Source organism: Loxodonta africana, chromosome 10, assembly GCF_030014295.1.
Source record: "Loxodonta africana isolate mLoxAfr1 chromosome 10, mLoxAfr1.hap2, whole genome shotgun sequence".
NCBI lineage: Eukaryota > Metazoa > Chordata > Mammalia > Proboscidea > Elephantidae > Loxodonta > Loxodonta africana.
This window is the reverse complement of record NC_087351.1, coordinates 66,666,200-66,688,313: the sequence shown is the minus strand read 5'-3', so window position 1 is coordinate 66,688,313 and position 22,114 is coordinate 66,666,200. Positions and strand designations below refer to the sequence as shown.

Here is a 22,114-nt window from a genome sequence, read left to right as displayed (position 1 = left end):
TTCTGTGTGGTGGGTCAACCCCGACGAGCGAATACAAATGCAGAGGGCAGGTGACGCCAGCAGACATGCTGGCAATGCTCTAAGTCATGTCCACATCTGAAAATACTGGCAAGTGGCCGGGGACAGAGGCTGCTGCAAGGGGCCTGGCATCCGAGGGACAGTGGGATCTTTGGCTACGGACTAAAGGTATCAATGCTCTTTCCGCTTTTCACTCATTTTCTGACACTTTTGCTTTGGGGAGGGAACCAGCCACTGAGTGAAGTGGTTTGTCCTAAAATCATCTTTTCAGCGTCTATCCCACCTTCCTCCCTTGAGGTCCCAATGACCACAGGAGCACTCTAATAGGAGTCAGAGCAAAAAGAGATGGAATTAAGGAACAGGCTTTTGGAGGTCCGAGAAATGGGAGTTTAAATCCAAATGACTTAAGCTCTTTGAGCCTTGGTTTCCGTATCTGTAAAGTGGAGCCAACGGCACCTCCTGACAGGTACTTTATCTAACCCCGCAGGAGCGTGCAGCTCTGGTGAACAGTATTGGAAAGAATAAGGGGGGAAAGTGAGAATCAGGCTCTACCTTTGCCCATGACACGTGTGAACTGCCCGGGGAGATCCCCCTCCGGCAGGGGGGCGACAGCCAGTTCCCCGTCACAGCTGCTCAGCTGGTGAGGCTGGAGCCCGCCACTGGCCCCGGCTGAGGTGGTGGCCGTGGCGCCGGGGGCCACAGCACTGTCTTTGCAGTCAGGACTCTGGCTCTCAGGGCCCATCAGCGAAGGCTGGTGCGGGCCTTGGGGCTCGCGGCGGCGGGCCTCCGGGGTGGTGCTCGGGGAGCTGTAGGCCTTGATGGGTGTCAGGATCATCTGGTGCAGTTCCTGGAGTGGGGTGCGCAGGTTGCCCCCTTCGATGATGTCCTGCTCAGTCAAAGGAGGAAGACAACTGTTAGGGTCAGGAACTGCTACCTCCATGCTTCCTTTCCCCTCCCCTGACCTGCTCCCTGGACAGGATTCAGGGCTGCTGGAAGCCAGCAGAACATTCTTTGGGAAGGCAACCATTTAATTGTTCTAATATTAGCCCTGGTGGCACAGTGGCTAAGAGCTTGGCTGCTAACCAAAAGGTCGGCAGTTCGAATCCACCAGCCACTCCTTGGAAACCCTATGGAATAGTTCTGCTCTGTCCTATAAGGTCACTATGAGTGGAATCGACTGGACGGCAATGGGTATGGTACAGGTAATATTAACCCAGGTCTAAGAGAAAGGAGCGCTGGTGGTGCAGTGGTCAAGTGCTCAGCTGCTTACTGAAAGGTCAGCAGTTGGAACCCAGGAGCAACTCTGCTGGAGACAGACGTAGCAGTCTGCTTCTGGAAGGATTTACAGCCTTGGAAACCCTATGGGGGCAGTTCTACTCTGTCTCACTGGGTTGATGTGAGTTGGAGTGGGTTTGGGTTTTGTTTTGATGGTAGAAAACTTGGAAAATACAAATATATAATAATGAAAACTTCACATCTAGAGATGACCACTAAAATGATTTAAATATTTTTCCTTTCCTGGGTTCCTCAGAGCATCTCTATAAAATGCATCTTCATTTTACATTCATATACTCTTTTGATGTTGTATGACAGTTAGGATCCATGCTGTCTTGCGTGCTGTGGATGAAGGAACCCACTCATTCACACCTTCACTTGGTCCACAACAAAGCAGCAGCACTGTACAGTGACTGAAAGCAGAGATCTAGGTCAGATGCCTGGGTTTGAATTCTGGCTGTGCTGTCTATTAGCTGTGTGAACTTAGGCAAACTACTTAACCTCTGTGTACTTGAGTTTCCCTGTCTATAAAATGGGGAGAACAATAGTACCTGCCTCACTGGGTGTCTGTGATGTTAATGTTTGTATAGGCCCAAGTCAGTGTCTGTCATCGTGTTATGAGCTTCTTTGTTAAATTATTAGGTATGGGTGAGTACTTCTACAAGCTGGGCTCTGTGCTGGGTATTGAGGATATGGTGGGAACAGCCTTTCAGGTTCCCTCAGGGAGTTTACCTCCCAACCATGAGATGTGTATATCATGTCAGAGACTGACCAGTGTGGAGCGGGCTGCTGCGAGGGGAGGCCCCTCTGAAGGGGTGACGTGAGCAGCAACCCAAATGAGCAAATGAGCATGGGCATGAGGATGCCCGGGGAAGGGCTCTTCAGGCAGAGGGCATGGGAAAGGCAGAGACTGTGTTATGCATTGAATTGTGTCCCCCTTTACCTTGTTTGGAAATAGGGTTTTTGAAGATGTTATCAGTTAAGCTATCCCGAGGACTCTATGTGTGTAGAATAGAATACTTTCCACAGCGTTTTTAAGGCTGTGACTTTTCGGAAGCAGATTGGTCAGATCACTCTTCTGGATGCGCTTGATCCACCAACATTTTAGTCAGCAGTCGAGTGCCTAGAATCATCTGAAATCATCTTAACCATCTGTGTCACCTGGGGACTCCCATACTGGAGTAGGGTGAGCCCTAATCCACCTGAGTGCTGTCTTACAGAAGAGTGGAGGAGACACAGAGACGAGGAGATGGAGGAAGGACGCCATGTGAAGATGCGTCTACAAGCCAAGGATCACCTGGTGTTACCAGAAGCTAGGAGAGAGATATGGAACAGATTCTCCCTCAGAGTCCTCAGAAGGGAATCACGCTGCCCACTCCCTGATGTTGGGCTTCCAGCCTTCAGAACTATGAGACAGTAACTTTGTTTTTATAAGCCACCTGGTTTGGGGTACTTTGTTATGGCAGCCCTAAGAAACTAATACAGGCTCTCAGGTGGGAGTGTGCCTGGAGCCATGAGGAATGGTGAGGAGGTCTGAGGCAAGCGAGAGTGGGTTATGGGAGACAGGCAAGACATGCAGCCCAAGGACCCACTGTGGTCAGCTGCGGAGACCTGCAGGCCAGGCCAGGATGCTGGAATTTATTCTAAATAAGGTGGGAAACCCAGGGAAGGTTTCAGCAGTGGAGTGACATATTCTAAGTTTCAAAAGGATTATTCTGGCTGCTGTGTAGAGAAAAGTCTATAATATATACACATCTTTATATACTGTATAATAAAATGGAATAATTTTGCATATGGCTTGATAGACTGGATACTACTTATTAGAAACAGAAATGAAAATTGGACCCTCTTCTATGTGCCCAGTGCTCACAGAGGTTCAGGACATGTCCAGACACTTGTGGCTAGGAATGTGACTGGGTCAGGAGCCTGGGGGTCTTCCCTGGCATGGTGGGTGGGCCTGGCTCTCTGCCCCGGGGCCAACCCCCAGTGCTTCCGCAAGCAAAGCTCTCCTTGGGGCCCAGGAAAGACACTGACAACGAGGCCCTTGATTACTAATGAAGTATTTAATCTTCTGAGAGCTCAGAATAGCAAGGACATAATTTTAAAAGCCCGAAGCACGACTGCCCAATCTGTTCCAGGGATCCTCTCTTACCAAGAAGAATTGTGTGATGATGTCAGGGGACACATGCATATAGAATGCAATCATTCCCACACCCAAACCTTTCCAAGCAATAGATCAGAAAAGGAAATCTGACGATGGGAGCCTTGTACACATGAATTTCAATTCTGGACAGCCGAGGACACCAATAACCAGGCCCATTGTTGATGGGAACCAGCTTTGTGGAAGCAAAGCCTAACTGTGCCTTTGCTTTGTTGGCACCCAGGGTTTATGAAGGAAGAGAAATTCTAAGTAGCCCCCCACAAATCATCTCGAATTTGATCATGGGGCCACTTTCTGGCCTATCTTAGGGGAGAGAGGCCTTTATTTGGAAGAGGAGAGGTCCAGAAAGCCTATCAATCACCTTCCTTCCAAACACGGTGAATACGGCCATGGTGAGACCAGCCTGCAGCTGTGCTGGCAAGTCCAATGCATGAGGCAAGTATGCTCCTGATCATTCTGTTTTCCTACTGTCTGGACTGGACCGGCCCTTCTCTAGAGTCTGAACGCCATCATGTGATTGCTGCCTTACCTTTAGACCCAGTGATCTGATCAAGACAGGGCATATGGAGGTGAGCTAGAGGCCCCGCACCAGGAGAGTACCTACCACCTTTTCTGACCAACTATGTGCCAACTGGGGGCCCTGGCCCCACCCAGGTTGTTGGGGGGTACTGACCTTCTTGTCTACTCTATGATTAGGAGGGGAAGGGAAATGAGAGAAAAGGGAGGAGGCTTTCTGATGAAGGCAGACTGGGCAAGTGGGCAAGTGAGATGATCACGTGTATCCCTGATGTGCCATCAACGTGGAAGCTACCACCAAGGTGAGCAAATGAGTGTGTGTGATGCTCCATCTATCGCTGCAAAACCCACACCTGCTCTTGTCCTGTGGGAAGAAGGTTTCTGTAGTTATTCAGTGGTGGGGGAAGGGGATTTGAGTATGGTAAGAGTTGAACTCCTTCAAACATGAAATATGTATGTGCTCCAAGTTGAAATCTTATTCTTTTATTGGGGACAACCACACCAAAAAAGAAACTATAAACATAATGAATAATGTTAGACACTTTCTGGAAGATATAACTTCCCAGAAATCATGTAGGCTCCTCCTTCCCCCTGCAGATTTGAAGCCACTGTCTCAGGAAGATAGAACTTGGCTTTCAATCAGCAAACTCCAGTTTATGCCAGCAGCATCAGCAGGGTGGCACTATGACCCATCAGACACAGGCTACGTTTATGACTCTTAAAAATGAATTCCAGAACTCAAGAATGAGCACACAAGTTGAGAAGGAAACTAGGAAACGGCAGGAATTGAACTCAATCCAGTGCCTTCCACTAGCCATGGGAGTTCATTCTTCATGTTAATGAAAATAAGGAATCAACCCAAGTCTTTACTGATCCTTCCTACCATAAATATAATCCTACATTACAAACATAGAGAGGCAACATGAAATGGTCCGTTGACTAATGTACCAATACAAAGTGGCTGAACTGAGGTTCTCATTTAAAAGCAGAAAACGGGAAGGCTGGTCCACTGCTACCCAGCAATCGCTCATCTCTGGCAGGCACAGGCTCAGAACGGACAAACAGGAAGGAAATGACTTTCCAAGTATCCCAGACTTCCTGGCCTGGCTTTCTTAGATCTTAGATGAAGACTGGCTCAATGCCTTTCTCTGGGCATGTTAATAACAACAAAGTACAAATCATCTGTAAAAGAGAGCTTCGTCCCCTAAGTGTCCCCAGCACTTATGGAATGTGTCTGTGGTGCCATTCTTCCCTTCATGTAAGAATTTGGACTTCTCACATAATAGACAGGTCTTCTACATCTACTCATCCATTTTCCCTCTCTTCTCCTTCCATTCACCAAACATTACCTGAGCCTTACCATAAGCCAGGCACTGTTGGCCTTAGGGATATACAAACAAATGGAGCATTTCCTTGGCCTAAGATGCTAGCAGTCAAGTGGGACCAATGTAGTGATGTAGTGTGACTGGGGTGAGGAAAGGAGCTGTGGGAACACAAAAAAGGACACCTAACTGATGCTGTGTGTGTGGGAGGCTGTTCCAGAAAAAAAGCAGCATGAAGGGGAGAGAGGAAGCTATCTGTAGTTGAAGAGGATGGGGGTTAAATTGGGAGGGGAAGCTGTGGCCAGAGATGAAGCTGAAGAGGTTTCCCAGGGCAGACAATGAAGTATCTTGCTGAACAGTTTGGACTTACCTGAGTTTCCTTCTTTTAAAACAAGGATACTAGCAGCTGTCCTGATTACCTTATGAAATTTGCTATTAGGGTCAAATGTACTGACATATATGAAAATGGTTTTAAGACAGTATTAAATACACCTTATTAGTATCCCATTACCCATTGCTGTTGAGTTGATTCCAACTCATAGTGACCCTATAGGACAGAGTAGAACTGCCCCATAGGGTTTCCAAGGCTGTAAATCTTTACAGAAGCAGACCGCCAAATCTTTCTCCTGCAGAGCAGCTGGTGGGTTCAAACTGCCAGCCTTTTAGTTAGCAGTTGAGTGCTTAATCACTGTCCCACCAGGGCTCCTCTTATGAGTATAAGGCATTATTACTCTGGAAATATCTAGTATTTAATATTACAAATTTTTTAACTGCTGTGTCTCTGCAGCAGCTGATAAAATCAAGCCCTCAGATGTAAATTCCAGAGGATGAGTCCTGGATGTAATTTGAAGAAAAGGCACAGGCCTAGAGAAGCAGCAGTCTACCTTTAAGCAGAGAAAGAATGGTTCAGCTTCATAGTTTGGGAGTCAGTTGAAAAGAAAGGATGGTGAGTAAAAAAAGCACATGGAAGCATTTCTGTTATTAAAGATAAATATTGAAAAGTCAGCTCCAGGGACCATTCTTATCTTCCTTTTTCTTTTCCTACCAGATATCTTGAGAAGCCTACACTTCTTCACTCCATGGCCTCATCCCCTTCACATCAACCTTCATATTCCCCAGTTCATAGGTTACCCCTGCTGTCTTCTTCCATTCCCCTGAAAGCCTTCTCATCTTGGCTACCAGTGACCTGCTGATGGTCAATTCCAGGGGAGAGTTCTCAAGTTCTCAGTCCTTATCACATGTGGCCCATCCATGGTACCTGATGGGATTCCCTCCTTTAAACAGTCTCTCCACCCCTCTGGGTGGAGCTCAGCCTTTGTTATCATTCAGTCCCTCTTCATATTTGTGGTGCTCCTCAAGAGTGGCCTTCCATATCTTGTGGCCTCTCTTCAGCTCTTATCACCTGATGCACATTTCCAGGGGGTATCAACTACCACTCACACCCAGATAACCCACAACTGAGTCTTTCAAACCCTAATGGCTTTCCTGAACTCTAGACCTGTTCTTCTGGCCACTGACTTGCCATTTCAGCTTGGGGACACACAGGCACCTCAGACTCAACGCATCAAACTGAACTCCATTTTTCCTGCCCCAGTAACTCCTATATTTTTCATGTCCACGTCGCACAACACCCAAGTCCAAACCCCCTGAATATCACTGGACTCTCCCTAAATGATCTCTCTTGTCTTTCTCCATCCTTACTGCCTCTGCCTTTGTTCAAGATCCCATCAAGACTTGCTAGAAGCTACTAATGAGTCTCCCAGCCAATACTCGGCTCCCATAAATGTTTTCTTCCTTTCCAGAGGGTTTATTTCATCCCATGGAGAGTCCTCCACCTGCCTCAAAGTGGTGACACTGATCACACTCAATTGTGAGATCATCTGCGAATATAACTATCCATTGCAATACATGTCACCAGCTCCTGGAGGTCAGGAACCACATAATACTCACGGTTAGCCTCCAGTGGATGGGGCAAATCTAGTCTGAGGCAGCTGCTCAGTAAGTGTTCAGTAACTGACTGAATGGAAGAGCTCTGGACCTAGAGGTTATCTGCAGCTGCTACTGATTATGAACTAACTCTGGGCGGGGTCCCAGCCATCTCCTTAGAAATCTTTGGGTTCTATGTGAGGTAAGAATGCTGGAGGCAGGCAAGGGCATGATGACAGCATTTCCAACAGCATAATCAGCTGAGGGTTGTCTGGGAATGCCAGAGAAATGGCTGACTTGAGTCTGTTACTAGGGAAGGGTGGTGTAAGTGGTAACAGGCTATGAACAGCTCCCTCCTCTAAAGAACAAGAGAGGTGGGGGGGTCCCTGAGAAGACAGAAGCAGAGTCAGGGGCTTTGTCCTCAGTGGATGCTGAGAAGAGATTCACCCCAACCCCTGACAAGAGGAGTATGCAGGGTGTCTGAATATGCGGGCATTCTGAAGCAAGCTCTACCTGGTTGTCTGACAGAGACTTGAGTTTACCTTCCCCAAAGTCAAACTGAATAAACTCATTACTGCTTTCCTCTTGGCCTTTCGCTGCTATCGTACTTTGTATTATATTTGGCATCTTTTTAACATTCCCATTTCAGTAAGCCAGGGAGAAAGTATTTTTGTTGAGTTGATATTATTCTAGGTGTGAAATCTGGGGCACAGAAAATGTCACCGACTTATCAAAGGCTATACAGAAAAGTCAAAGGCACGTCACGGCCACCCGTGCCACCTGGCAGCCCTGGTGGTTTCACACACTGATTTCGGTCCAAGGCTCTAGGGAATAAGGAAGGGCAAGAGCAGTTCAACCTCTTTGTCCACAAGGTAGATGAGTATGAATGAAGTCCTGATGGATGCTCCAGAAATAGGGGGAAAAATCACTTTACCGTAATGCTTAGCAATCGAATCCTCATGTAAAATACCTTCTATACTTTCTAACTGCTAAGGAGAAAATTGGCCTTTTGAATGCTCCCCAAAGAGAAGAGTTTCTTATGTTAAAAACGGTAATAATCACTGTTAGACAAGCTGCTTGGTAAAGGAATTAGCATAAAATTAACAACAATAATTTTAGGTTGAGTTGGATAGGTCACTTGTAATTTACAATTCACTTTAATTAAGAAAGCTCTTTTCATCATAAAAAAAAAAAAAAAGAAGAAAAAAAAAAAAAAAGCAAACCTGTTGCCGTCAAGTCAATTCTGATTCAGAGCCACCCTATAGGACAGAGTAGAACTGCCCCCTAGGGTTTCTAAGGAGTGGCTGATGGATTTGAACTGCCAACCTTTTGGTTAGCAACTGTAGTTCTTAACCACTGTGCCACCAGGGCTCCATACATACATAAAGAAAAATATATATAATTTTATATATAATACACAAAGATATATAATATATATTATATATATATATGTGAATATACACATATTATACATATATATAAAGAGCCCTGGTGGTGTAATGGTCGGTTGATATCTGAAAGGTTGGTGGTTTGAATCCACCAGCTACTCTGCAGAGAAAGATGTAGCAGTTTGTGCCCCTAAAGATTACAGCCTTGGAAACCCTATGGGGCAGTTCTACCCTGTCCTATAGGATCACTATGAGTTGGGATCAAATCATCAGTAATGGGTTTGGGCTTTGGTATACATATATATAATATACATACACACATACATGTAACACATACCTTTGTGAATAAGCTAAAAAAACTCCCCCCAAAACCCACTGCCGTCGATTCCAACTCATAGTGACCCTATAGGACAGGGTAGAACTGTCCCATAGGGTTTCCAAGGCTGTATAAATCTTTACAAAAGCAGACTGCCATATCTTTCTCTCATGGAGTGGCTGGTGGTTTCAAACCATCGACCTTTCAGTTAGCAGCCAAATGATTAACCACTGTACCACCAGAGCTCTGCGCCTCCCCCCCCCAAAAAAACAGCCCAGAAAACCTCCCATTCCTTTAAAATGTTCAGGTGCTCACAAAACTTGCTACCTACCTATGTTGGTGTTTTATCCCCTTCCAAAGGCTCCCTGGGATTTCTAGAAAAGGCTACCCCTCAAGATTTGCAGGCAGCAAACACAAAACTTCCCATCCACATCTCCCAGTTGTCCCCTAATACCAGTCCATAAGAATCCCAACTCAGGGCACAGTCAACAAGGTTCTGCTCTCCTCTGGACCTTATGTGAAATCATGAAGCCACAAGAATAGTCACAAATCTTATAGCCCTAAAGTGTGACCATCATTAGCAAGTGACATCCAGATACAAAGATAGGAAGAGAACCTGTTTAAGCGGACCACTAATTCTTTGAAATTATTGCTCACAGGAAACTACAATCAATTTCCTGACAGTTACATACTGGAATAAACTCCTTCTCAGCATTTAGTATTTTTGAGAAGATTCTTATCCGAGTCGTGGGGACCCATTCTGTTGTTAAGTTATAGTCTGGAATTATCCTCTGGAGAGCCAACAACATCCATCTACCAAACGATTTTGATCCCTGGTATTGAACCCTGGTGACACAGTGGTTAAGCACTCAGCTGTTAACCAGAAAGTTGACAGTTGGAACCCATCAGCCAGTTGGCAGGAGAAAGATGTATCAGTCTGCTTCTGTAAAGATTTAGAGCCTTGGAAACCCTGTGGGGGCAATTCTACTGTTCCATAGGTCACTATGAGTCACAATCAACTCGATAGCAACGGGTTTGGTTTTTGGTTTTATTGAAACCTGGAGTATACATGTTGGAATTTGCCCCTCTAGGGTAGGCTTTTCTTAAAATCAGATGTTTTCCTGGGTGGACAGCAGAAATGAATCACATTTGCATATTCCCTACGCGGTTTTGCTACGATTTCAGCCTTTGGTTGTGGGTTGACTATCACACAAACCTCTACAAATGTATAAAAAGCAGAGGCAAATGTATATAAAAAGCATGTGCTTGACAGCACTTCATCAGAGTGCTGCATGGCCAATCACAGGCAGACTGGACCCAATGAATAAATACATTTCAGCTGTCAGATTACATAGACACATTTATAACCAGGAAACGTCACTCAAAATCATTTCATTTTTCTGAGCTGGATAAGGAAACAGCATGATACACCCCTATAAGGTATGCCAATGACACTCTCAACTGAGAATTTTCTTTGGTCCATTTTTCCCTGTTGAAGGTGGAAATGTTCCCTTGCTTGGCGATAACTTACCCTTTCCAGAGACTTCAGTAGATTTTGTCTTTCTTTGAGCTTCTGAATACTGATGACAATTTTGTGTCTTGCACCTTTGGTAACATTCTGTAATTAAATAAAAGTATCAGAATCCCATTTTTAAGAATCAGCTTAGAGACTTTCGGAGGTCTTTTATTCGTTCACTGTCTTCCTTGTTTCCACGTGTTCACAGACTAGTGAATATGCATTTATCTTGTCCTTTAGTACCCATGGAAACCCTGGTGGCATAGTGGTTAAGAGCTATGGCTGCTAACCAGAAGATTGGTGGTTCAAATACACCAGATGCTCCTTGGAAACCCTATGGGGCAGTTCCAATCTGTCCTATAGGGTCGCTGTAAGTCAGAATTGACTGCAATGAGTTTGGTTTTTTTTTTTAGTACCCATTGTCATAAATCTCTTCTAATAGTCTAACTCCCTTTGGCTACATATTTACCCGTATCTTTTGGCTGTGACCTTTAGGGAGAGGGAGTGATAAGGAACAGTCAATTAACCCACCAGGCATGAAATTTCTTCACAGTCTTAAAAGATAAATTTTAAGTCATACAATCCTTCTCATCTCCAGGTTTTATCACTTTAGTCCCTCTCAATGTCCCTGATGGTTCCAGCCTCATGCAGATGTTCACTGCTTTCTCAAACCTTTCCTATGTTAGTCCATCTTGAGAAGTTGTGAAACCCAGTATAGTCCTCACCTAGTGTCACACAACACAGGGCAAGTTTTATCAGTTCACAACCCATCTTTCATCTCCATAAGGAAAACCAGACTAGAAGATAACCAAAGCCCATAATTCAGTCATTACTTCAGGCAAATGATTAGGATTCACAGTTAGAGCTGTGGATTTTGTCTTCTTAACTGCATAACAATAGTGGGCCTAAGAATTAATTAAATACTCGTTGGTTAAAGATGCTACAAATTTCCAAATAGAAGGTCTTTTCTCAAACCAGATCTCCAATACAAACTTCTGGTGACTTCTTGCAACTATCCTATAGAGTTCCTCCTAAAATAGGAATGGATGGGTCTACCAGTGACATCTCATTTACTTAGAAAGATTAAGACTCAAGTGACAAACAAACCCACTTCTCTAAGATGAAGCACTGGTGGAGAAATTTCTGTTTAGCTTTGACTTTGGATTCAAGTGAATTAAAGTACTCTGAAAAGTTTGTGCTGGTCTCTGGCTTTGCCCTCTGTGTCAATTTTTTCTTGTTTTTTCTCAAGTTGAACAACTGATGACTTAGACTTTTTCCTCAACTTTGACCCAAACACAAAAATGCTCTTAGAAACAGTTCTCATCAATCCCTGGGATCTCAAGGAGCAGTCGAGATCCAGAAAGCAGTGGGAGAAGTGTTAGGAAGCTGAAATTAGTGCCTTTCATTATCTGAGAATGTGCAGTGACTTTGAGCTTTGTCTCGCATCTCAATACTAGTATTCAGCCAGGCTTGCAGAGGTTAACTGAGGGTACTGGATAGGCAACGGGAAACCAGCAATCTCCCAGGAGGTATGCTTCCAGACCAACTATGCCCCAAATGGGACAATCTCCTCTTCCTGTAAGGGAAATATTATTAGCCCATTCAGACCATTAATTCTTTTAAATCATTGCTCAAAGGAAACTGAAGTCAATTTGAAACATGCAAATAGCATTTTAAGCAAGGGAAACAAAGACATCAGTCAGCTCTACTTTCTTGAGCACAGCATGGTATGAAACATGCTTAGTTTAGGGGTTCTGTTGATGGCCTTTGGCACCCACACTTGGGAAGAGATGCCTTAGAACGAAAGAGGAACTCTGTCCTTTTATGCCATGCAGAAAGGAAATGAAATCTAAGACTTGGGAAAATCCCATTCTTGATGATTGTCCCATGTTATTTAAGAAGATTAGAAGAAAAAATACTTGGTGCAATTTACTCTAATCTCAACGAAGACCAGTCTGAATATGCTTTTGGAAACATGTTGGGGCTGATCTGAGGCACAGCCTGGTTCTAATCAACAATCTCATTAGAAGTTAGCTGACTTGTAACCAGACTGGACAACAGTCAATCTGTCTTCCTGTGGTTGGGCAGTAGGTGAGAGGCAACAAGCGAGCAAAAGCAGGTATATAGACACTTTCAAGGGGTTGGTCAAATGTTACTTCTAGGAGACTCTGCTGATTCCTCCCTAGTACCCTTGAGCTTATAGAGTGCACCTAGTTTACACCTTTTTCATAACACTTTGCCACACCCTCATTCATTCTATGCCTACTGGCTCATCTTCCTTCTCCTACTAGACTCTGAAGGGAAGAACCCAGCCTTACTCACCACGTGAAGCTGGCCAGCACCTGGCAGTTCCTAGAACATGGCAAGCTACTGAGTAGGGCCCATCAAGGTATGTCCAGGACTTTAACTTCATGTTCACCTGGGGAACCCTCTCAGGGAGCAGTCACCTGATACACATACCTGAGCCTCCAGCTGGCATTCAGTGAGGGCCATCATTTCCTCATAGGTCATCTGGGAGAAAAGCGCAGCATACTTGTGCAGGCGGAGGCTTTTCAACCAGGCTGGAACATCTGTGGTGCAAGATGCGCAAGAGATGGGGAGAGAAATTGAGAGGGAACGAGAAGAGATGAAAAAAGATGTGGGAATAGAGAAAAGAGGGTGATGGTCAGAGAAAAAAAGAAAAACAAAACCTTTATGTTATTGCTTGTTTAATTTTGGCAGCAAATTATGGATTTAGAAGTCTGGGTCTACCCTGATATTCTGCTATCAGGCTCCTTTATTCTACCTGTGCTGTTTTAGACTAAAAGTGGTTGCTAATTTGGGGTCCATGGGGTTCAGGGCATATAGGAATCCTCTAAAATTATATTCCAATTTGTGAATGTATGGGCAGTTTTCTGAGTAGGGGGCTATTCATAGCTTCCATAAAATTATCAAAGAGATGTTCTTCACCAAAAAAAAAAAAGCAAGGAATCTCTGCTTTAGCTAGACCACTTCATTGTTGATTTGGAAAGAAATGACTTAGAATATTAAAAGTACACATGATGAGTCTACATCCTCAAGATAATTTCTTTCTAGGTTCAGTGCAGATCTCCACATGCTGTTTCTTCAACTTCCACAGTAACAGAAAAATCAGGCAACAGTAGCAGCCAATGGGTAGAGTCACTGTAATTCCTGGCCTAATCTTTCTCCTGCCTTCCTGTACTCCACTGGGTATCATCAACCCCAAAACTATCAATCTAGCGGAGTGTGTCCGGTGATCACCTCTTCACGTTATAAAATGTGTCTTTGGTCTTTTCCTTCAAAGTCAACCACCAATATCCAAAGACTATTCGGACTTGGGAGTTCAAAGATTGGCTAGACCATAAAATTCTAAAGTACATCTGAAATAAGACCCAAGTTTGGGATTCTAGAGTTAAAACAATCAAATAGTAACTTTATAAAAGTTCACAGGAGAATTATTACCTTATTAAGTACAACCAAAACAAAGGACTTGCCCATATTCTTTTATGTCAGACATTTTCAAGCTGGTAAGGTCTTTGAGAAGTCTCTAGAATCATCTCTCCTCACCTTTGGCCCATTTTATAATGGAAAAACTAAGTGACACTAAGTTTGCATCCCAGAGCAAGTATGTGATGAAATGGGACTAAAACTTGGGTCTCCTGACCCTCAACGTTTTCCTAGGCTGTATCAGCTTCTGTGAAATGAGGACCAAACAACCCACTGGTGGTAAGGCATAGATAAACAGTGACTGTAAAGTACTTTAAAGAGCTAAAGCATTGGGTAAATGTTATTCATGAGGTATTATCCATTATTAACCATGTTGATTGCAAAGTATTGTCCAGTGCTAAGTGCTTTATTATGAGGTAATGGCAGGGACCACAAACACTCCAAAATAAGTGGGAACTTTCCAATTTTTCAATGTTTAGAGTAGATCATTAGATTGATTACAGAGGCTTGGCCCACTCTTAAATCAGGCCTTGCCTCCTGGGTGAGCCAAAACCTAGGTTTCGGGAATGTGGGCATGGGATGATTTCCTGAAATTCAAAGATGCAGGAGAGGAGAGTGGATATTGTGAAGTTACTTCTTGATTTGCAGTAACATGAAGGCCAAAGATAGAAAATTTTTGGAGAAATAAAATTTAGATATTCAATGGCATTTTAAGAACAAACTCATCTCAGGCAAGAAATCACTTGATTCTGTGCTTGTCAGCCTTTATCCACTGTGACAAGTAGAGAGTCCCTATGGGACCATCATTAACCACAAAGAAACACATAGTACCAAACCCTTGCATCCCCTTCAACTCAAACTGTGGTTAGAACATGAGTCCAGGACATGCCAGATCAGGAATCTGGTATATTCCCTCCTGTGACATCCTGGAGCTATTTTATCAGACTTTATTCTCCATCGTGGTTTTAGTGCTCTTGAAACAATGCTAGTGCTTTTATAAAGTGATCAGCAATGAACTTAATTACAGCTTTGGCTTTCAAGTCAACCACATGTTCCCACTTTGCCACTGAGTTTCATATTTGTTTTTTACATCTTTGAACAGCCACACATGAATCAATGATCATGATTCAGCGAAGTCTGAGTAACCCAATGCCACAGCTGAGCATAATTCATCACAAAAGACTATGGAGCAACCTTATGGGCCAACTTTCACCAGGTGCCCTAAAGATTAATCATGAAAAATCCACTGGTTATAAAACGAACAGGATCCTGAGCTACTGAACTGTGTTGCAAACTGGGTGCTCTATAAGCTAAGTTGACAACATGGTGTTTTAAGAGTCAAGAAGAGTGGGGTGAAAATCTCAGCTTGGCAAGTCTCAGTTCAATTAATGCTAGCTCCTGTCTATATAACTATTTTGACAATTAGAATTCCCCTGGCTAGAAGGAATGGAGACCCTGCCTCATTCATTTAGTCAAAATGCAGGTCACTGAGAATGGTTTTCCTAGAAAATGCTCCCACACAACTTCAGAACTTGATGGCTTAGGCCTTCCTGAATTTATTTCTGGATGTGTGCCTGGGGAATGTAAGCTCCTTGTGGCCAGCTGTTTCTTGGGGCAGGTGGGTGTTGACTCTGCCTTTAGAGCAAACATCTTGGTGCCTAGTTCAGTTCCAAGTGCTTAAAGAGCTTTCCTTTCTGCAGTGTTAATTGATGAACAAAGAAGAGGAAATCCCAGTTTTCAAGAAAGTAGCCTACTAACTTTTCACCTCCTGGCTGGTTGCGAGGCACCTTCCCTTGCCAGGAATTAAAACAAAGCTTCACCAAAAGGAAAACCAACCAAAGAACTGAGAGCCTTGACCATTTGCTGGATGCTGGATTCTGTAAGATGCTGACCAGGGATGAACACTAACTAAAAATCTCAGGTCTTTCCCATGGTCCAGATGCCACATTGTTGGATGCAATGCTGAGAACCACCTAACATAATCTCAGACCTTTTTTCATTCTGTGAAGCTATAGTGTGGCTGGGAGACACAGAGAAGCAGAGAAGATACAACAGTGTTTCCTGGAAGAGCTGATCCGTGACTGAAGGCACACATGTTTCCTGGGCTCTGACCTCTGGCTGGTACAGAGCTGTTTAGCTTCAACTGAGCTGCTCCTGATGGACATGCTAATGGAGAGGCCCAGACTGAAAAGTCTTTCCGCCTTTCACAGTATGAGAAAGATAAAGATGCTTTTGCTATGTGTTAGGTTGACTTCCTTGCCAAGTGCCTGCTATGAGCCAGGCCGTGCAAAGAGATGTCCCTGCCACCAAGGAACTTTTAATCCAGAAAGAATGGCTGATCACACAAAAAATTATAATAGTTGCAGAACAAGTGCTAAGTATAATCAAAGTATACTTCAAAGTTGCCTTGGGGAGTGAGGGATAGCTTCAGAGTAGCAGCAATCCTTGAGTCTGCTGGGCAGATCATATCGAGGAAGCCATCCCAAGATGTGGGAACAGCATATAAACAAAGTAGAGAGCTAAGAAAGCATTCAGGGTAGAGCAAACACTTGGGTGAATGGCAGAGAATGGCTAGAGACAAGGTGGGGCAAATAGGCAGGGGATCAGATGACTGAGATATTTAATACTGAAACAAGGAGATTAGACTTTATCTTATGGATGATGAGAAACTGTTGAATTCTGAGAAGCAGAGAGGTACAGTCATTTTAATGTATAAGAAAGAAGATGGCTGTCAGTGTCAAAGCTAGACTGGAAGACAGTGAGAGTAGAGGCCAGGAGATGAAGTTGGTTTGGGAGGGCAGTGGCAGTGAAGAAGAAAAGGATGGAAGCTGATAGTACTTGACGATTACTGAAAAGGGAAAGAGAGAGTGTAAAGGAACCTAGAATAGTTCCTTTGTTTTGGCTTTGGTGAGACAGAAAATACAGGGGAGGAGCAGATTTGGGGTGAGAAGAAAGATATGGTGAACTCCATTTTAGATCAGCTGAGTGTCATTACTGTTGGGTCAAGATCTTAAGAGAGGAGTCTGGGCTAGAGAGACAAGTTTCTTTGTCAGTAGTACATGGACAGTTGTTTCAGCCATGGAAGTAAATCAGATAACCCAGGGAAAAAGCATGGAGTGAGAATAGGAGAGTGCCAAGATGGAGCCCTGGAGAATGTTAAGCTTTTGGGAAGAGAAGGAAAACAGAGAAGAGAAGGCCCAAGGAGTAGGAGGTATCTGGGAGAAAACACCACTATTCCCACATGCACAATAGTGGCCCCACACCACAGTCAGCTTCTCCATCCTCCATCAAACTCCTTCAAGAACTTGCTGCCTACCGCTCAAGATAGCCATTTCTGATAATAATGCTAAACCCATTTTGCATATGCTGTATATTTACCTGCTGGTCTACCAATGGGCAAGTTTCCAATTATGCTGATTTCTATTTCCATTTTAGAGTCTGGGTAAATCAGCCACAGAGGGGCTTTGTGATGTGTACAATGACCCATGCAGAAGGTAAGCCCCACTTAGAACTTGGACTACTTGTCTCTAATGCCTGCTGTGGGAATGGCTGGAAATAGCAGTCAGGTCAACAGGCTATGTAGCACCCTACCCACAAATGAAGAGGCCCCACGAGAAAGAAAGGAAGGAAGATGGCTGAAAACCAACATGGGAAGAAACATGAAGGGCAGGGAGTAAGGCATTCTTGGAAGAGAGAAGTATGAACAGCCTTGTTTCCCACAAGAGGGATTACCTGTGGTGGGGCTAGTCCCTACAGATGGGAGATTAATGCCCATTCACCACAGACAGCCAGGCTAGTCTCAAACAGTTCTCTCCTTCCAAGATGTAAACGTTTCCTTGGTCTTTGAGGAAGAAAACAGGAAAGTCAACTGAGGAATAAGAAGGTACCAACTCTTCATTGTTGAAGCAATATGGAAAACATTCCTTTCAAAAATGAAGAACAGAAGCTTATCAACACCATGAAGATTACTTAAGTCTCTACTTCTGGCCAGAGAAGAATGAGCAGCCTAATTCTATTCTAGCCTCTGAGCAAAAGGGAGAAGGGGCCTTGGTCTGTAGTCTCTGTGAAGCTGGATCCTCCCAAGCTCACTCCTTGATCCTGGGAAGTGTCCCTGGTGGCCTCCAGGAGGTTCCATGTTAGTGGGGAGCTATATATGACTCTCAGAAGGCAGACAGATGGTCTAGTTTAGGGTTAAATACCCACTGACAAGGGTCAGATGCAAATATAGGGACTACATTTCTCCTCACAGTTTCACACAGCCATGACGTACACAGGTGGTGCTCTACAAGAAGCCCATGTGTACCCTGCACAGCCCTTAAAGCACTTTAGCTGAAGATACATGCTTGATAAGGGATGGAGGTTAAAACTCTCAAGGCCTTTAGAATTTGGGGGAATCATGGGTCCTTGCTTTTCAAAGGCTCCAGGGCTCTCAGCCTATCTGAGGAGAGTTACTACAACTCAGCTCATTAGAATGTATCCTTGCAGGTCACATGTAGGTATGTGGGAACAAAGAAAATGAGGCAAGCTTACTAAATCCTTGTCTTTAAATTAAAGACAGTACTTAGAAAGTCAACATTCAGAAAATGATGACTGTGTTATCGTGAGTAGTCACTCCCATCCAGTCATGCCAACCTTTATGACCTCAGAAATGCTGTATTCACAAACTTTCTTATAAAGGTTTCTGACAGGTTTCTTTTTCGTAAAAAACATCATGCCTTTCAATAATTCTTTCTAACCTCATTCTGAGCAAAGCAGAGGTTCAAAGGTCTCTATTTAAAAAAACAACTCAAAATCCCAAACCAGCTATTTTAGAATGAGCAATATATTTCCTTTGCTATGGAGAGAAAAAGTTCACATAACTTTCATCTAATGAGGACTCCTCCGAAAAGGCAAACTGAGCATATTTTCACAATCGCTTGTCCTCTGCACTCTTAAATGCTAAACTATAATTCGATCAAAGTTACTGAAGCCAAAGGTTTCTTTTTAACCTTTATCATTTTTATAAGAAGTATATCAATTACCTCTATATTTTCATACTATCATAATAGCACACATCATAAGTATACCCAGTTAATATTAACTCATAATGGTGAGGCTGACATTCATATAGAAAGCAACACCCTTCATCACTACCTCTCTCATGTTGGCAACTACAAAGAGAAAGTCATGGAGTTCCTCACTTTTTAGGAGGCAACATCTATGGGTTTGTCTACCCAGAAATCTGGAACGGAGTCCCCACAATGAACTTTGCTACAGATAAGCACCATGCTTAAAACTGTGCAAGTGATGAGAGGAAGCCAGGGCTTTTTGGGAGGCTAGGCAGAGGAACACCATGGTATACTTTGGTCCTGGCTTGCACACTTCCACTGGAATGTTCTATAAGTTTCCAACCTCAACGTGCCCCAAACTCATCCCCTCCCCCTAATCTGCTTCACCTATTATAGATGACAACAGGGGTTATCTATATGTCCAAGGCAGAAACCTGGGCATCTTCCTACATTCCTTCCTCCCCATCAATATCTATACTCAGGTAGTTACCAAGCTCTTTCAGTTCTGTCTCATGAAGATCCCACAAACTCATTCCTTTGCTTCCATTCTCACTGCCACTTGCCTTGGTCCAGCTTCATTTTCCCCCTCAGTTACTGAAACATCCCCCAACTCTCAACTGGCCTTCAAATCCAGGATTCCCTGCCCCTTCCTCACTTTGAGATACCCTCCACACTGCTGCTAGGGTCCTATTTCTAATGTTCAAATGGAAGCAGGTCATTCTGCTGCAGAAACATCTTCAACAACTTCCACTAACTTCAAGAGAAAAGCCAAAATCCTCCCCAAAGCCTAGCATCTGTTTTTTCCCTCTCCAGACCCCCTTCCCAACTGCCCTGAACACTCAAACCATAGGATCTATTTGGCCAAAGTCTCTCATCACCATGCCTTCACACATGCTGTTCCTTCGGTGTAGAATGCCCTTGCCTCACCTTACATACTTGGCTGACCTGTAATCATCCTCTGAGACTCAGCTTCAGGTCTCTCCCCTTGCAGGGGTTTTCCCTGACTACCTTCTGCTTTGAATTAGGGCCCTTCTGACTTCTCGCAGGACCCCTGGTAGTGCAGTGCTTAAAATGATCAACTACTAAGCAGTTTGAAACCATCAGCAGCTCCATGGGAGAAAGATGTGGCAGTTTGCTTCTGTAGAGATTTATAGCCTTGGAACCCCTACTGGGTCTCTAAAAGTTGGAACTGACTCCTCGGCAGTGGGTTTGGGTTACTGCTTGCACCGTCCCAAGGCAGGTCTCTAAGATATTATTTCCACAGCAGTGCACCTGCGACAAGTACCTGTTTGCTTCCCATCGTGATAGTGAGTCCCTTGAGGCAGGAACCATATCTTTCCCCTTTGTCTCCCTAGCAGCTAGACCAAAGCCCGTCTTAGCAGGTGCTTGAAAAAGTCAACTGAATTGAATGAGGACAAAAGTGAAACCCGCTAATCACTCTTCCCTTCTCTTTGCTCCCTGTAACACTGCCACATTATTCAAAACAGCCCTGGCATTTTGGTAAGTCTTTAGGTGTGGAGTTTATCCATCCATCATTTCTGAGGACATGATGCTAATATCAGGGGCAAGCGTGCTTCCTGTACCAAGTGACTTCTATATTTTCTCTTCCTTCTAGGAAATTACAGAAATGTCTATTTTTTGCCTCTTTGCCAGGTGAAGATTTTATACGAGAGAAGAGGTAAGAAAACACATTCTACTCATGTGTTGCCCAGGGAAAGAGGATATTATAATTGAATACTGACCCAGATAGAATAAAGAATCTTTCTCCTGGGATAAGTCACAGTGAAGTTTTTGAAAAGAACAAGGACAACTGAATTTAGAAACCACATCAGCATATTTAGCCCAAACATGCATAACCAGAAGCCTCCATGGGGAAAGTTGAAGGAGGAAAATCTCATATTCCAGTTCCACTTCAATCTTCTGGGTTTATTCCAAGTTGAGGCACCAACCCCATTCTTTTTTAGCCTGAGATCCCAACCCCAAGGGATATCAATCTGTGCTTCAGAGTAGACTTACACTGTCAGGATGGGGATTTACTATAAAAGGAAAAACAAAGCCAATAGGGCAGATGATGGTAATCCTCTGAGAGCAGGAGTTGGTCTATTTGGGAGAGAACTTAGCGATGATCCTTGGCAGGGTATACTGACACCGCGACAAAAAGAGGGCCAGATCGATGTGAGTGGAAAATAAAAAGGGGAAGAATGCTGAGTAGTGTAGTTTATTCCACACTCTTGACCCCAAAGGTACATTCTTAAGGGACAATTTGTAGCTGAACTTGGCCAGCCAATCTAGATGAAAAGGAAGCGACGAATGAACACAGTGTTTCAGCCAGGTATGCACAGACTGTTGGCAAGGAAGATGAAGTCATACTAAATTAAGTTCGATTACGGTGACTTTTTATTCTTTTCCCAAGGTGCACGGTGGTGGGGAGGGGAGCTAACATGCACTCCCTGTAGATCTGGGAATGCCTTCAAGTTCTACTACAGATTTCCTTGTTCTTGTGAACTCGGCATTTAGAAATTAGAAAAACAGCAATTAGATGATGGTATATTTTTTTTTATCCTGAGTGAGCCAGCAAGTAGCTTAGAAGGGCTACTGTTCCTGTGAAGTACCTGGGCCACAAGAAAGACAGACTGCAGACCTGAGCGGAAGAGCTGGCCCTTTTGGGAAGTACTTCACTTGATTTCATATTTTATTTCTCAGAAAGTATGAATTAATATGAAAATTTAAGCTGGCGTCTCATCTTGGGCATGGGAATCAAATGGTGAACTCTTGGGATGGGCACCTTCTTCAGTGTTCTCCTGGGAGGCCATCCTGAGTAATCTTTGATGGTGGAACAGTCATTAGTGGTGGCCCTCTTTATGGCAGGGTTGAAAGGTGAGGCATTCGTGTGTAACAAACCCTGGCCCCTGACACTTTAGAATGTTGCTGTTTTGGGTCTGGAGGTTATATCTGACCGGTCAGCTGGACTGCAAATACAGTAAACTTTTCCCGCAAATAGAATCTTTCGTCCTTCATAATGTTTCTTCCTCCAAAGGTTTTTGCCATTTAATTTGCTAATGAGGACTTTATATTGTGAATCTCAATCCAAAACTTTGAGAGCAGGAAAGTTTGGCAGGCCAGCAAAAAACTAAAACCCACTGCCGTCGAGTCGATTCCAACTCATACCGACTGTGTAGGA

The 22,114-nt window shown here is 44.0% G+C and overlaps 1 protein-coding gene across 2 annotated transcripts in view; it reads right to left on the bottom strand.

Moving 5' to 3' along the window:
- Window positions 1-22,114, bottom strand: part of SAMD4A (sterile alpha motif domain containing 4A) — a 238,307-nt gene that overhangs the window by 34,865 nt on the left and 181,328 nt on the right. For both annotated transcript variants that reach the window (XM_003408645.4, XM_003408644.4), the window contains 3 exons: window positions 12,899-13,008; window positions 10,454-10,540; window positions 571-904 (listed from right to left, as the gene is read on the bottom strand). In XM_003408645.4, coding sequence (XP_003408693.1) covers window positions 571-904; window positions 10,454-10,540; window positions 12,899-13,008 — 531 coding nt within the window. The remainder of the gene's footprint in view (window positions 1-570; window positions 905-10,453; window positions 10,541-12,898; window positions 13,009-22,114) is intronic.